We start from the raw sequence: 16299 nt of genomic DNA, 5'->3' as shown, positions 1-16299 counted from the left end.
GACTGGAGCTCTCAAGCCCATCTCTAGGACATCTCAGGCCAGGTTGCAGGGTGCTGAGTTGCCTGGGGTCCCAAGCTGCCTTGCTCTTGGTCTCTGGAAGGCTGAGGAACTGCCTAATTGTCGTCTGAACTCTCAGGGATCAGTGGTCCAGAATCGCCGAGATTGCTAGTATAGCCTTCGTGCATAACCACCACCAGGCAAGTGTGGACAGAAGTTGCAACTAAACGTGCACAGAGGGAGGCATTCTGAAGGCTGGAAGAACTCAAACACCTTCCAAAAGCATTGGCCAAAGTGTCCATCTGTGAAACCACATCCTCACCGTCAGCTGGGTCCAGGGGGCGGAGAGAAATGTTGTCAACCTCGCCAGCTTTTTCTAGAAGGACAGGCAAGCCGAATAGTGTGCTATCATTTCCAATAAGATTCATGACTCAAATGTTGGATACGATTTCAGATTTATTCTCATACCTAAAAGTTTTTTCTATGGCAGTGACATTTGCTTTTGGCCAAATACTGATTGTAGCTTCCAGCCCTGCCCTATGCACCATGCAGCAGCCAGCCGTGGCCCATGCACCATGCAGCCATGCACCGTTTGGCCAGAATGTGCATTGGACACACTGCGGCTTCTGGCAGAATGTCTATATGAGCTGAGATCCTTTTTTCTCCTTTGAGATGTTCTCTTGGCCCCTTCTGGCTCGGCTTCCCTCCCTCACTCTCTTGACCATAACAACTCTGTGAGCAGAGGCAAGGCATTGTCCAAGACGGGAGCAGCAAGTCTGCCCATGCGAGCTTTGGTTCTGGGATGTTTGCTGTCAGGTTCTCATTGGCTCACCTTCACGTTTCCATTCGGCTCTGGACATCTTGTGACAAATGGCACCAACCTAGGAACACAGGAGAGTCCTTGATGAACCCAAGAGCTCTTAGGACTAAGGAGAGATGCGTGCATTAGTGGGCACGTTAATAGATCAAACACCCAAATTGCCCACCATACTTTGAGGGGTGGTGATTGTCAACCTTTTAGGTGTTAGGAGCCCTTTACACTCTTAAAAATTATTGGGGATTCCCTAAGAGCTTCTGCATATGTGGGGTATCGCCATTGATATTTACCATATTAGAAAAGAAAACTGAGACATTTAAAAAGATTCACCTATCTGTTCATTTAAAAACAAGAATAATAAGCCCATTATACGTTAACGTAAATAATTTTTTTTTTCCTGGAAAATTACTGTGTGAAATGAAAAAACGTTCATGAGAAGAGTAGCGTTTTGTGCATGTCTGTCATGTCTGGCTTCATAGATGACAGCAGGATCCTTGCACCTTCTTCTGCACTCAGCCTGTTCAGATCCATTGTCTTGTTGAAATGGTAGAACATCCAGCCTCATGCACATATGTATTTGGAAATAACAGGGCCCCGTGAGCTACCAGGGGTCCTTGGACCACATCTGAGAACTGCTGGTTTAGGGGATTGATGAGGCTCAGGATGAAGCTAAAAGAGAAAACATGTGTCCCCCTCCCTGGGTCACTTTCCATTGACAAGGTATCTTAGCATCCCAAAGGAGGTAGGTTAGGAGGAAAATACCAGCTCCGACTGGCTTGACCTGAGATCCCTTGAGCCAAGACCCCCACGCTTTGGCTCAACTGTCCCCTGCTCTTTTATCCAGCTGCAGACTTCTGTCATTTGGCTGGACTGGACATTTCTGGTGGGAGCTTGCTTTTGATGCCATGTTGGCTGCCCACTGGTTTTCAAGCTTCACTGCTGTATGGCCCAGCCCGACCCCTCATATCACATCAAAACGGTCCTGACTCTGCCTTTGCTTGCTGATCCAAGCCTCAGGATCTGAGAGTACCCTGGAAAAGGCTTTGTCCACAAAGTGGGGGCACCTTGGGCTTCTCCAAAGATCAACTCAGGCTACCCATGCTGGCTTCTGGCTTTCTGTTGGCCTTTGAGCTCTGTGCACTGGGGGAAGCAGGACGATTATTAATTAATTCAACATGCAATTAATGAGATTCTACTGAGTGCCTGGCACAATGCATTTCTCATGCCCAGGCCAGGGTGGGTCAGACCTTCTTAGACAAATCGAGATGAATTAGCAGCTTGATAAATATGAATGATCTCAGTTGATGAAAAATGCACCGAATGATTGTTTCCCTTAATGTAATTACTCAGGTGGTCGGCTTGTCTCTAGAGCCTTGAGGGTATTAAACCATCAGTACTCTGGAGGATTCAGAGCAGGGTAGGTGCCTGCCGTGGTGGCTTCTCCTCCCCCTTTCCCGTTTACTGCAAATAAAAACTTAAATACAGTGTTAGTGAGTGCTATTAACTGCAGCGTTCTGACGATTAGGATTACAATTAGGATTCTGATGATTAGGATCACGATTAGGATTCAGAACATTTCTGTCACCCCCAGAAGTTTCCTTGTTCTCTGGCGCCGTTTCTCTTGGACTGTGCCCTGTGTCCTTGTGACAGCTGATTTGCCTTCTGACACTGTGTATTGATTTGCTTTTCCTAGAGCTTCAAATACATGGACTGCATGCGCTTTTGTCTGGCTTCTTTTGCTGGGCATAATCCATCTGAGACTCCGTGCCCCCCCATTGTGTATCTCACTGGTGCGTCCATCCTGATGGCCGAGTGGCATTCCACTGTACGGACGTACCACAGTTTGTTTCTGCGTTCACCTGTTGGCGCATCATTTCCAGTTTCGAGTAAAGCTGCTAGGAGCACGTGTGGGCAAGTCTTCGTGTTCATGGGCTTTGTTATTCTTGGTGACAAGAGATGGCTGGGTTATATGAGTGGCGTGTGCTGAGCTCTACAAGAAGCCACCCTGCTCTTACCTACAGGGCTGAAATCGCTGTGCGTTCCCACCAGCAGGAAGATTGTCAGTTGTGGGACACTCTCACCCACTTGGGAGTATCAGTCTTTTTAATTTCAGTCCTTATTTTGGATGTCTACTGACATCTCATCGGGATTTATTTATTTATTTATTTTTCTGAGAGAGAGCAAGAGCACGAGAGGAGCAGTGGGAACAAAAGAGAGAGATTTTTTTTAAAGATTTTATTTATTTGTCAGAGAGGAAGAGAGAGAGAGAACAAGAGCATGAGCTGGGGGAGGGGGACAGAGGGAGCCACAGGCTCCCCACTGAGCAGAGAACCTGATGTGGGACATGATCCCAGGACCCTGAGATCATGACTTGAGCTGAAGGCAGATGCTGAACTGGCTGAGCCACCCAGGCCTCCTGGGAGAGAGAGAATCTTAAGCAGACTCCAAGCTTAGCACAGAACCTAATGCAGGACTCAATCTCACGATCCTAAGACAATGACCTGAGCTAAAACCAAAACCTGGATGCTTAACCAATTGAGCCACCCAGGTGCCCCTCTCATTGGGATTTGAATGTTCATTTCTCTGGTGAGCAATGGTGTTGGGCAACTTTTCATGTCTTTACTAGCCCTTCATATATTTTGCTCTAAGAGCAAAATATTTTTTCTCTATCAGATATTTTACTCATGTTTGTTTAAGTGGTTTGCAGGCTTATTACTGAGTTATACGAGATCTGTGTACACTCTGGATGTGGGTGGTTTGTCCACTATACATGTTGTGGATATTTCCTTTCAATCTGTGGCTTGCCTTTTTGTTTTTATAATGGTTTCTTTCAAAGAACAAACCTTTAAATTTCAATCAAGTTCAACTTATCCATTTTTTTCCTTTGGCCATTCATGCTTTTTAGGTCTTGTCTAAGAAATCAAAGCTGCAAAGATTATCTCCTATATTTTCGTCTGGTTGTTTTGTAGTTTTAGCTTTTCTATTTAGGTCTGTGACTTACTCCAACATAATTTTGTACGGGGCGTAAATTAAGGATTAACGTTAACTTCCCCCCCTTACATTTATTTATGGATTGGGAAGACCATCCTTCCTTCATCCAGTTGCCTGGGGTGTCTTTAACAAAACCATAGACCATGGATGTGCAGGTCTATTTCTGACCTCTCCGTTCTGTTGTCCTATTGTGTCCTTGTAGCAATACGACAGTCTGATGATTGTAACTTTATAGGAAGTCTTAAAGTCAGGTTAGGTAGGGCCCCCAATTTTGCTTTTTCTGTAAAGTTGTTTTGGCTGCTCTAGGTCCTGATCTAACAGGAACTCAGGCTCATGCATTTACTCCTCATGGCCCCGTGAGGCAGATGTGAATGTTTGGCCCATTTCCTAGCATGCTGGGGTCTGGCCATTCTCCATGAGTGCCTCGGTCCTGGCGTCCGTGATGCTGGGCTGAGCCAGGTGGGGCTGGGAAGCCACGGTGAGGGTCCTGCTGATTGAGACATGGGGCTTCCAGGGGTCGCGCTGCCCCCCACCAAGGGCCACAGTGGGGCTGTGGGAGGAGTCTTGCTTGGAGGCTAAAGGCTGTGACTGAGACCGGATTCAGGACCCGGGCAGGCGTGGATGCGGGGGACTCGCTTGGGGTGTGCCAGAGATGTCTTGTGTCAGAATTTGGTGCCCTGGCCCTGACTGTTACGTTTTTAGGGATTTTGCAAGCCTGTTGTTAAACTGTGAATGACTTGAGGTCTCAGGCTTAGCAAACACACACATCAGCATGTTCACTCTGGTTCCCCCACCCCCACCCTGTCCCCCAAAGAGCTGGTGGTCAGCTGTCTACCAGCACAGCACAGACCCCACCATCAGAGAGCCTCAGTTTCCCCATCTATAAGTGGGGGAGAGTCGTGCCACACCAGAAGGCCATCACAGCCATTAAGTAAGGTCATTAGGTGCGAAGTGCTTGCGGTGATTGTGACGCCAAGTTTAAGGGGCAGTCTCCATGTTGGCCCCGCAGTGGGGATCCACGTACCAGTTGCTGAATACAATGCACTTGGGCCTGGGTTTACCTGCATGGAGATGGCAGAATGGCCCAAAGTCCTAGAGCTGCGGTGGGGACTTAATGCCCCATGTGGGGAAGGCTCCTGGCCAGCACCCTGCCCTCAGTGGCTCTCAGTGAGTGTGCGCCCCCAGGACCCGGGTTCCGCCAGGGTGCCAGGCGAAACCACAATGGGGACATCTGCTTGTCCATGGCCTTGAACTAGCAGAGTGGCTGTGCCAGCCACATAACCCTGTCACCTCTAGGTGGGGAGAGGGGAGCCCCAGGGGAGCCAGGACTCAGGCCCACAAGGGAGCAAGGCAGGCAGCCTAGTGGCCTGAGCGTGCTCCTTGCTGGTGAACGAGGCCCTGTGGAGGACCGGCAGCAGCTACAAAATCAAGTGGGCTTCACGCTAACCTTTGCTTGCCACATTCCATTCCACATCCCATTCCATAGGCATAGTTGTGCCCATTTTACAGATGAGGAAACTGAACCTTGGAGGTTGGGACCGCTGCCAGCGGTCCTCAGCCAATGCCCAGCTAGAGTGACCCTGTCCACTTGCTGCTAAGGCCATGCCCTCACCCTTGGGCACCTGGGGGGGGCACCCCTGATGACAAGGCTGGAACAATGGTTGGGGGTGTCCAGGCACTGCCACACTTCAGCGGGAAGGCGCTGTCACCTTGCACTGGACTATCTCCCACAATCTGGGCTGCAGGGCCTTCCTGGGGGAAGGGGAAGGAGAGAGAGTATAGTGCGCGGTGTTTCTTTGTTTCTTTGTGGACACTCCCCCGCCGACAGACACTTGGTGTTGGGAGGGCCCGCTCAGTTCCCATTGGTGCCCTGCTGGTTCCCGTGGCCTAGCATGAGATCTGGCCCTTAGTTGGCGGCCACTAGTCCCATTTGGGAAAACACAAAAGTCCAGGCTGGCTAAGGGTTGGGGTTGTGTTTGGAGGGAGAGAGAGGCAGGTGAGGACAATGGGGAGCCACAGAAGGTTTTAGGGAGGGTCACAGTGTGATGGGGTTTCGGCTTCACAAAATGCCCTCTGGCCTGCGTGGACCAGGCCGGACAAAGGCAGGAAGCTCCAGTCTCCCAGGAGAGAAGTAGTGATGGCCAGGACCAGGACAGAGGGGCCAGCTGGCTGTGCCAGCCATGATGTCAGCACCCAGCTCAGTGCCCAGCCCCATGCCCCAGCCCCGGAGCGGAGCAGACGCAGGCCTGGCAAAGGAACCAATGGACACACTGATGTGATGAGGCCCGAAGGGTGTCCTTGTCACTGGGCCATTTGGCCCGGGGTGCCTGGCTGCCAGCAGGGGTCTGAGGGACTGGCTGCATCCTGAGCTGGATGGCTGGGGCTCATAGGACCCAGGCGCTGGGAGGGCCCTGCTCCAGCTGGCCCAGCCAGACCCTGGTTGTCAGTCTGGGTCAGCCTCAGGCCTCCATCCTCCCCTCCACAGCAGGCTCATCATCCTGGCCTGTGAAAGCTCGTTGCCATTTCCAGAGCCTTCCAGCATGGGTAGCTCTTACCATGACCATTACACAGGGGGGAGACTGAGACTCAGTGGGGTTCAGAGCCAGGTCCCCCGACAGCAAATTCACCACATCTCAAACCACCCCCTCTGTATATTAATTCTTCCCTCTGCCCTTCCAGGGCATTCTGTTGGTTTGTGTGCAGAATCACAACATACTACTGATTGCAGCTCCATTTTGGGGCAGTTTCTTGTTATCAGACACTTTTGTGTATGTCACCTCAAGTCCTCACAATCAACCCTGAGAGACAATAGCATTGTACCCACTGTAGAGATCGGGAAACCGAGGCTCCAACTGCCCCAGTGAAGTGAGACTCTTTCACTCCCAAACCTCCCAGTGCTTCACCAGCGGCTTGGAGATCTTGGCACAGCACAGGAGAGCCTGTCAAAATGCAGATTCCAGGGCCAGGACAGGTCTGGACAGGGCCCTGGAAATCTTCCTCTTTAGGAGAGGAACCCAGACGATGGTGCTGTGGGCTTTTCCTGGAACTTGTACTGTGAGGAAGCGGGCAGGGAGAAGGTGGCTTCTCTGGGTCCCTTTCACCCTGCCCCGTCCCAAGACCAGCTGCTGGCCCTAGGTCCCCTGGCCAACTTCTGGACCCACAAGGGTGTGATTGAGGAGTGACGCCTGGGGGCTCTCCTGGAGCCCAATCTGGGGAGTTGCCCCTGTTCTGCGCACAATCTGCCCTGGCCCGAAGTCAGACTCAGTGGCCTGACCAGGTCCTGCTGACCACAGGCAAACCCATCACTGTTCCACTCCTCCCCGTCCCCATTTGCTTCTGGGCCGGCCGGGCCAATGGCTATGCAGCAAACGCCCATCCAGCCTGGCAGGGAGGAGCTGGTAGGCCCAGCCCCTGCCCTCCCTGAACGCTGCCCCTCAGGGAGCAGCCATGGAAAGGGCAGCACAGTCCCGCCCTCGCTCAGCCCCTCAGCCAGTCAGGGGTCCCAGGCACAGGGCCATTTACGGGCTCCCACTCAAGCCTTCTGGGGCCTGCGTTTCTGCTGGAAGGGAACGGGACCTGTCCCATTCTTGATCACAGGGGAGTGGTACTCAGCCAAGAAAGGATGGAGCAGTGGTGTACCCTGCACACGGGTGAGCCTTGAGAACAGGCCAGGGAAAGGAAGCCGGACACAGAAGGCCCCGAGCTCTAGGATCCCAGTTAGAGCAAGTGTCCCAAAGAGGCAAAGCCCCAGGGACAGAAGACAGATTAGGGGCCGGCAGGGAGTGAGGAGTGATTGCTGACAGGCACAGGGGCTCTCTTGGGGCGTGAATGGAATGTTCTGGAATTAGGTAGGGGTGATGATTGCACAACACAGTGACTACACTAAAAACCACTGAAGTATACAGTTTGAAATGTGAATTTTATGTTACGTGAATCATATCTCTGTTTTTAAAGTGTTAAAAATAAAAGCAGCTACCACAAAGACATCGTGATGCCTCTCCCAGCAGCTGAGGAACCAGAGCGAGACAGAGAAATGAGGGAAGGCACGTGGGTGGTGGGGACAGAGTGGGTTCCTGCCATCCCTGCTGCTTAACCCTTTCCTGGGAGCTGCTCGGGCCAGGCCTGCACCGGGCGGGGAAGGGTCTCTGTTCCCCCCACCCCCAAAAGAGCTCACCTCCCTTAGTGAGAGACGCATACATGGGTAGCCTCAGCCATCAATCCTTGCCAGTTGATGGTACCCTGGCCCAGAATGCTCTGCGGTTTCTCGGGTCACCTGGAATCAAATCCTGAGTCCCACCTTGGCCTGCCTCCCCCAAAGACCTCCCCCCACTGGCTGCCACTCTGAGCTCATGTCCTGCTTCCCATCACCTTCACGCACATGCTTCCTCCTTGCCTACCTGCAGCAGACCAAGCTGATTCCTACCTCGCCAGGCCTTTGCACCTGCTACGCAGGCTGGCTCCACAGTCCTTGAACTTGACCCCCAGCCTGGTGCTTCTCTGGATGTTTAAAGGAGTCAGAGGTGGGGGGGGGTAGTGTCTTTGCCAGAGCTCTGTGGTGCCCAGTTCCAGGGAGTTGACTGGTGTCCCCTTGTGCCATGGTCCAAGCTGCCTCTTCCAACCCTGCCTTGCCATTTGGGGGACTCCACAGAGCTGCAACAGAGGCAGAGGGGACATCTTCCAAGTGGAAGGCAGTATAGGCTTTCATGGGATTTTTCTCCACTCATGATAGGGTGACTTGAAGCACCCACCAATCATGGGTGGGCTTGGTGGACCTCATTGGGACCCTGAGCCTGAGGTTTTAGCCAGTGGCACCCTGAGGCTCTATGCTGTAGGTGCAGGGACATGCCAGAAGTCCACTGCAGAGGTCCTGCTGCATGTGTGACTTTGGACAAGGGTCTCACCTCTTAGTGACCAGTGCCCTTATCTGTAAAGATAGAACGATGAGAGGACAGCAGGATTGTGCCAAGGTTAGTCTTCTGGTCCACAGAAAACTTTAACTGAGTTTTCACTTGCTTTTCCTTCTTGAATATTTGCATTGGATACAGAAGTCTGGGTTCACAGATTTTTAAACTCTCTTTCAGCACTTTGAACATCTTCTGGACTCTGGACTCTAGTATCTTCTTTTTTTTTAAAGATTTGTTTATTAGAAAGAGAGAGCATGAGCCAGGGGAGACATGAGGGAGAGGGAGAGTGACAATTTCAAGCAGACTTCCCATTGAGCATGGAGCCCAACACAGGGCTGATCCCAGGATCCCAAGATCATGACCTGAGCTGAAATCAAGAGCCAGTCTCCCAACTGACTGAGCCACCCAGGCGCCCCTGGATCCAGTATTTCTGATGAGAAATTAGCATTCATTTGAGTCCTGCTGCCTCTGAATGTAACATGGTTTTATTCTAGCTGCTTACAAAATGTTGTTATTATTATTGGTCCTTAGCAGTTTAATGGTTAGGTGTGGTTTTCTTGGTATTTATCCTCTTTGGAGTTAACTGAACTTCCTAAATGTGTGCATTGATGTCTATTCCCATACTGGGGATTTCGTCAGTTATTATTCCTTGAAGTCTTTCTCCTATTCTACTAACTCTCTCCTCTCTTTCTGGAACTCCAATTATGTGTATGTTATAACTTTGATGTTGACCTACAGATCCCAGAAGATCTGTTCTTTCCTCTTTCAGTTTATTTTCTCTCAAGTTTATTAAGTCTTTCTTCCAGCATCTTGAATTTTCTGTTAAGCAATTCAGTGGTTTTCTGTTTCAGATACTGTATTTTTTAGTTATAGGATATCCATTTGGTTATTTTTTTTAAAGGATTTTATTTCTTTGACACAGAGAGATATCGAGAGAGGGAACACAAGCAGGGGGAGTGGGAGAGGGAGAAGCAGGCCTCCCACTGAGGAGGGAGCCCAATGCGGGGCTTGAGCCCAGGACCCTGGGACCATGACCTGAGCTGAAGGCAGATGCTCAACAGCTGAGCCACCCAGGCACCCCTCCACTTGGTTATTTTAAAAATAGTTTCTCTTTCTCTGTTGAAATGCCCTTTTTTTTTCATCCAGTGGGAGCAAATTTTCCTTTACATCCTTGAACATAGTTATAATTCCTACTTTAAATTTTTTTCATTTGCTAATTCCAACATCCAGGGCATTCCAGAGCTAGTTTCCATCAATTTTCCTTATATTAAGTATGGGTGATGTGCTCTTATTCCTTTGTGTGTCTTCATATAATTTTGGATTATATCCCAGGTATTGTGAATGATAACATTGTAGAGATTCTAGATGTTTAGTATGTCCCTCCAAACAGCGTTTCTGTTTTATTTTGTGTTTGTGAGCAGTTAACTTGGTTGAACCCAACGGCAAACCCCATTTCCGGGGAAATGGGCACAAACTCAGTTCACTTCTTTTAGCCTTAGCTGGGCTGCTTGGAGTCTATCATGGGTATGCATGTTTTGTGGTCAAAGATTTGGGCAGAGTTTATGTGCTGTATTTGGGGACCTCCCTCAGGCATCCCCCTTTCTAGAATTTAGTCCCTCACTTTCTGTCTACTACTATGGTTTCCCCAGCCTCTGTCACCTGGTTCATTGAGCCTTAAGTGTAATACTTTCTACCTGAGTTTCAACAGCTGCATGGCACAGACTGGGGCCTGTTCCCAGACTAAAAGCCATGAAAATTACTCCCTGGGTGAGTGATTGCTAATTTTCCTGCAGGTTCCAACTGCATTTGGTCCCCTCCAGGGTCTTCAGGTAGCTGTGTTTTATTGTTCTTCTGCAGAGGCTTTGTAGTTGTGATTGGTGAGATAGTTGAACCAACAGGAGCCACCAGGCTATTAGCAGTAGCGAAAGCTCCTATGGAGACATTCAGAACAGTGCCTGGCTGATGAGCACATAAAACACGTGAGCTGATGTTATTGACTGCAACACTGGGTTCCCTTCCATGGTCAAGATGAGAAGCAACATGGATATGGACACCCTAATGAAAGAAAGGGTCCACATTCAATGAGGGGCACACAGTGGGCTTTAGACTGTTGTTATAGGAGACCACTGAAGTGGGGGGCAGCAGCGCTCTCCGGGAGGCTTCCTGGAGGAGGTGGTATTGGGGCAGGAGATGTGTCAGACTTTCCAAGATGAAAGAATAGACTTTCTGATTTCAGGGTTTTATTGATAAGGATTTCTAGCTCTCAGGGGAGGTAACCTTTCCTAGGGTAAGCTCTGGAAGTTACTTCCTATAGCAGTGAATAGATATGAAACATCCAGGAGCCCCAAAGTCCAAGGAAGCAATGCCACGGCCTGCTTACTCCATAAATGTTCCTATTAAACAGGATGGGACTAGCGTGGGGCTGGAGGCCAGGACCCCTAAACCTGCCTAGTAAGGTTGAGCTACCACTCATTTTGCTCACTTCTGAGCCCGTCATTGCGAAATCTGTGGAGGCCAGAAGCAAGGATGACAGGGAGCTTTAGTTTTCTGTCCAGTTAATTTTGGTAACTCCTCTTTCCTCAGAGTTGTGATCCTTCCTCCCCAACACACCCCATGGTCCCACTGGAGCTTCCAAGCCTGGGCAGGCTCTGTTTTGGCCATGCTACAAAACTGAGGCTCAGAGAAGTGGTGTGATCAACCCAAGGCCACACAGCTAAGGCGCTGTGGCCGAGACTCCAACCCAGGACTTCCCACTGGCCCTCGAGCAGCTCGGGAGATTGCCCCCATGCAAGGTCCTCCATCTCTCCAGCTGCCAATGGAAATAATAGCCTTATCCCCCTCAGGGGCTGGCGTGAGTTTCAAAAGGGGCCGAGTGTGTGAAACTGACACATAAATTGTAAATTGCCTACAGACGTTAGTGTCTGTTACTGTGGTAACCGCCCAGCATTTATGTACTGTGTTCACTCTGGGTACCAGTGGTCACATTGGCATTTTAATTTAATAGCATTTGTTATTCTTCCATCGTAAAAACAATATAAATTATGCATATGTCCAAACTCACCAATTGTATATATTAAATATGTGCATTTGTGTAAATCAGTTATATCCCAATAAAGCTATTAAAAATCACCTTCATTACAGAAAATTGAGAAAATGTAGAAAATGTAGAAAAAGAAACAAAAATATTTTATTGCAGCAACCCCAAAGTGCCCTCTGCTAATGTGGGGGGGGGGTGGTAGTCATTTTTCGGCTTTTCTTCCCTCTGCCCAGTGTGTTTGCCATTTAACACGGCTGTGATCACTGGTGTATATAATTAAAAGCATTTTATACACAATTTTATATCCTGCTCTTTGCCCCTTAGGGGCTGCTAATAGGAAGAGCGAGGACTGCTGCCTTGCTGTCCGGGACCCTGGCTCCGCTGGGCTCTGGCTCGGGGTCTGGTGTGCTTGTGCTCCTGGGTCAGGGTGGATGGCCCCGGGGAGGGCCCGACATATTCCCCCGCTCTGTGCTCAGCAAGCATTTACACATTCCCATCCGCTGCTCTCCTTGTCTTGTTTTTCTAAGTTTAATGAAATGTGCTTTTATCGTGATCTATGGAAAGTCCAGCTCATCATCCCACTTCTAAACCACCTACTCTCTCCTCCTTTCTTTTGTTGTCAAATGGGCATTTACGTAGCTCAGAAGGCTAGTGCTGGCCAGAAGCTGCCTGTAACAGGCACTGATTGGAAAAGCAAAAGGTGTTGATTGAATAGGAAAGTGAAAATCACTTGAGGGCTTGAGATAAGACATAGCGGGTACTTTTGAGAAGCAGCAAGGAGCCCCGTCTGAGAGGAAGAGCAAGGTGGGCAGGAGGGAAGATGAGGCTGCACGGGGTGAGAGAGCTTATCTTTTACCAAGTGGAAAACACGAAACTCAGTGGCAATCAACCACAAACAATTTCTTCTTGAGCACCTGCCGATCCTGCTCATCTGGGCTGGGTTGGGCTGGGCGAGCAGGTGGGCAGAGGCTCTGCTTGGTGCTGGCGTGGCTGGGTGACTCTGCTGCATTCCACCCCCCCACCCCCACCGAGACCACTGGGCTGGCATGGGCAGGTCCTTCTGGCAGGGGCAGGGACAGGATGATGGCTTCTCTGATGGTGTCCCGTAGGCCAGAGCAAATCACATGGCCAAACCCAGAGCTGGGAAGTGGTGGTGGTGGGTGGGGGCTGGGGATTGCCCAGCCCAGGGTAGGAGGCAGGGCCATGTTCTGTGTAGGTGCAGGAGAAGGGCCAAGGTCTGGGCTTCTGACATGGTCTGCCTCTGGGGACTGCAGACCACTCAAACTTTAGACCCTTCTGAGACATCGCTTTACTCCAAGGTCAAATGGGGATTTGACCCAGAGGGTTTTGGGTGGGCTCCCTCGTGCTCTGCTGGGGTTAGCGTAAGCAGTGGCAGGGAGAAAGCAAAGAGATCCTTTAGGGGGCTGTTGGAATCTTCCAGGCGAGAGGCGGGGAGATATGGGTGGGATCTGGCTACATTGCGGAGGCCTGGCCAGGAGGGTGGGACACGGCCCATGGAGCGGGAGAGAGAGAAAGGGGTCAGGGAGACTCCAAGGCTTGGGCCCGAGCCAGGGGAGGATGGAATTGCCACCACCTGGTGGGGGAGGCGGCCCAGGAGGGTTTTGGGAGGGTACAGCGTCTGGTTTGGGGGACCAGTGCAGCGTTTGGGGCTGAGACACACCGTGATTCAGGTCACTGTAGGAGATTGGAGTGGGGCCTGTATTTAGAGCAGTGGTTTATTGGAGAGTAGATCTCCAGTGCTGAAGCTGGACTTGGTGCCTACAGAGTCCAGGCCAGGAATGTGTGAAGGTTACGGGGTCCCTCTAATGGGGAACTCATGGGGGGCAGGGATGACCATAGCTGGCCCCAGTGGACCCCAGAGTAGGGCTAGTGTCAGATTGTGGCCCAGTCACCTGATTAGCACACGAAACCCCCAAGCTGCTTCTGGAAAGAGGAGGAGGAAGGAAGGAAGCAGGAAGGAGAGAGAGGGAAGCAAGCCAGGTCTCTGTCCCACAGCCAGCCGGGAGGGGACAGGGGGACCATCGGCCCCTCATTAGTACTCCTGACCCACGGGCCCCTGCTTCTGGATGGTGGCCCAGCCCACGGGTGCAGGCTCTGGTGAGGGGGGCTGTTCTGTTGAGCTGCACAGTACTGGGGTCCTAATGAGCCACACCTTCCTGTCTCTCCCTACTCCCCACAGCCGATATCATCTCTACTGTTGAGTTCAACCATACCGGAGAGCTGCTGGCCACAGGCGACAAGGGTGGCCGGGTTGTCATCTTCCAGCGGGAACCGGAGGTGCGGCGGGACCTGGTGGTGGCGGGAGGGGGCACCACACCCCACCCAGGCCTTTGCTGGCTCTGTCTTGGACCCCGGGGACACATTCAGAACAGGCAGGGACAGCTGTGGCCCTGGGTTAAGCCTCCGATTGCTGCCCTCTGCCTGGGTGTCCCGGCCACCGGTGGGGGGACAGGGAGACTGTGTTTTCTGGAGCCCTGGGGCTGCCTTCAGGCTGGGGTTGGTGACTTGGCTGAGCCCCAGGCCTTGCCCTTACGAGGTTTGCTGTCCAGCAGAATTTCAGGTCAGACAGGGGTGGCCTGGAACAACCCACCTAGGGGCACTATTTCTGAACCGCTGTGAGAACATCATGATAAAAGACCCACGTTTGTTGAGCACCTACTATGTGCGGTTACCTTGCTGTGTCCTTTTGTCATTGACTCTCCACTGCCTTACCTCAGAGGGTGGGGACCGACACCCATTTTACAGATGAGGACACTTGGAGAAGTTGCCCAGCTAGTGAGCAAAGACTGGGGGCCGGAACCAAGGCCATGTGTTGTCACGTACACCGTGCCTCAGAGAGGGGTGACCCACACACCAAACACACGCAGGGATTCGATGCTGAAGATGGGAGGGCGAACACCAAGGAGGTGGAGGACAGGGAAGGGAGAGGGGAGGGCAAGTGGGATGAAGGGAGAGGAAAGAGGGGTGAGGAAGAGAAGAGGAGGAGGGGGGATTGACAAGGAGAGTGGGGAGGACAGGGATGAAGGGGGCAGGAGAGATGTTGCAGATACATCCCTTCCCCATTCCAGAGTGTTCCTCAAGGTCTAACTTCTCCGTGTTCCCTCCCTCCCCCTGTAATCCCCCTCACGACAACCCCAGTGGGGCCTTTAGGTGCTATAAGAACCCTCACGTCACAGATGGGCAGACCGAATCTCGGAGGGTGTGACCTAACTTAGCCAGGATATATAGTGGAAAACAGACGGCTGAAAATCAGTTACCTGAGCATAGGCCTGTGGCCGGAGCATGCCGATTTCATGAGAAGGACCCGGGTCGCCTACCGGGGATTGCAAAGCCAAGCCTCCTTTTTGCAGAAAGAAAATTAAATGGGTAGATGCACGTTTTTTGACTTCGGAATTTTTCTCCCGTAATTTTTTTCTGTATTCTGGTCCCTGTGACCTTAGTCATAGCACTCGTGGCAGCTGAAGAGACTTAGAGGCAAAAACACAGAAGCTTGCCAGAAGCAGGACAGTTGGATAAATATAGCTGTAGATGCTTTTAGAAAAAATCAGTGGGAACTTGAAATTGTGTCTGGTTGACTGTCTCTGCTCCCGGGCGGGTTACATGTCTGGCTGAAGCTTTGTATCACCACGTACACCGAACTTGTCCACTGAGAAGGCCAGCCCTGTGCCCACGACGCCTCCCCACCTCACTGTTTGGAGGGCCCATGGAGGAAAGCCGCGGGGACGATGGCCTGGCCCCAGTCTGACTTTCCAGAATATTCTATCTCTGTGTAAAAATCTGCTCCAAGATGCATGCATCCCATAAGTTAGGACCAAGTTGGACACTCAGACTGGAAGAGCAGATGGAGCCTTGGCCTTGGTTTCAGACAGACCTCAGAAGCACGAGGGATGCATGGCCTTTGAGGGGAGCTGTCAGTTCACCTCCGAATCTCCACTTTCTCATCTGTAAAATGGGGGAGAATGGCTGTGCCCTCTCCAGAGGGGTCATGCAAATAGAACAAGACGGAGAGGGAGCACTGAGCTCAGCACCCTGCACATAGTAGGTGCTTAGAAAGTGTGAGCCACCCTGATTGCTGGACTGAGGAGGAGACGCGGCTTGGCCACAGCCATGCACCAAGTCATTGGTCATTTAAAATACAGAATTCCCTTTGACCCTGGCATCAGATCGCCCAGCCCTGGTGGACACGGGCTCCTGGTGATCAGCACGACCCACACCCCTGCCCCTGCTGGCCTGGAGCTCATGCCCCCTTGTCTGGCTTTTCTCGCAGAGTAAAAATGCGCCTCACAGCCAAGGCGAGTATGATGTCTACAGCACCTTCCAGAGCCATGAGCCCGAGTTCGATTATCTCAAGAGTCTGGAGATAGAGGAGAAAATCAACAAGATCAAGTGGCTTCCACAGCACAATGCCGCCCACTCCCTGCTGTCCACCAACGGTGAGGGACGTGCATGGGGGTGGGGCGCCGGCTCTCTGGTGCTCTTTCCCAGTTCACTTGGACTGAGCATCCTTCTAGGTCCCCAGAGCTCAGAAAGAG

General features: G+C 51.4%; 1 protein-coding gene across 2 annotated transcripts in view; it reads left to right on the top strand.

Moving 5' to 3' along the window:
* PPP2R2C (protein phosphatase 2 regulatory subunit Bgamma) overlaps nt 1-16299 on the top strand; it is a 125024-nt gene that overhangs the window by 61155 nt on the left and 47570 nt on the right. For both annotated transcript variants that reach the window (XM_045997863.1, XM_045997864.1), the window contains exons 2-3: nt 13947-14044; nt 16035-16200. In XM_045997863.1, coding sequence (XP_045853819.1) covers nt 13947-14044; nt 16035-16200 — 264 coding nt within the window. The remainder of the gene's footprint in view (nt 1-13946; nt 14045-16034; nt 16201-16299) is intronic.

Source organism: Meles meles, chromosome 2 (assembly GCF_922984935.1).
Source record: "Meles meles chromosome 2, mMelMel3.1 paternal haplotype, whole genome shotgun sequence".
Lineage (NCBI taxonomy): Eukaryota > Metazoa > Chordata > Mammalia > Carnivora > Mustelidae > Meles > Meles meles.
This window is presented reverse-complemented; position numbering and strand designations above follow the sequence as displayed.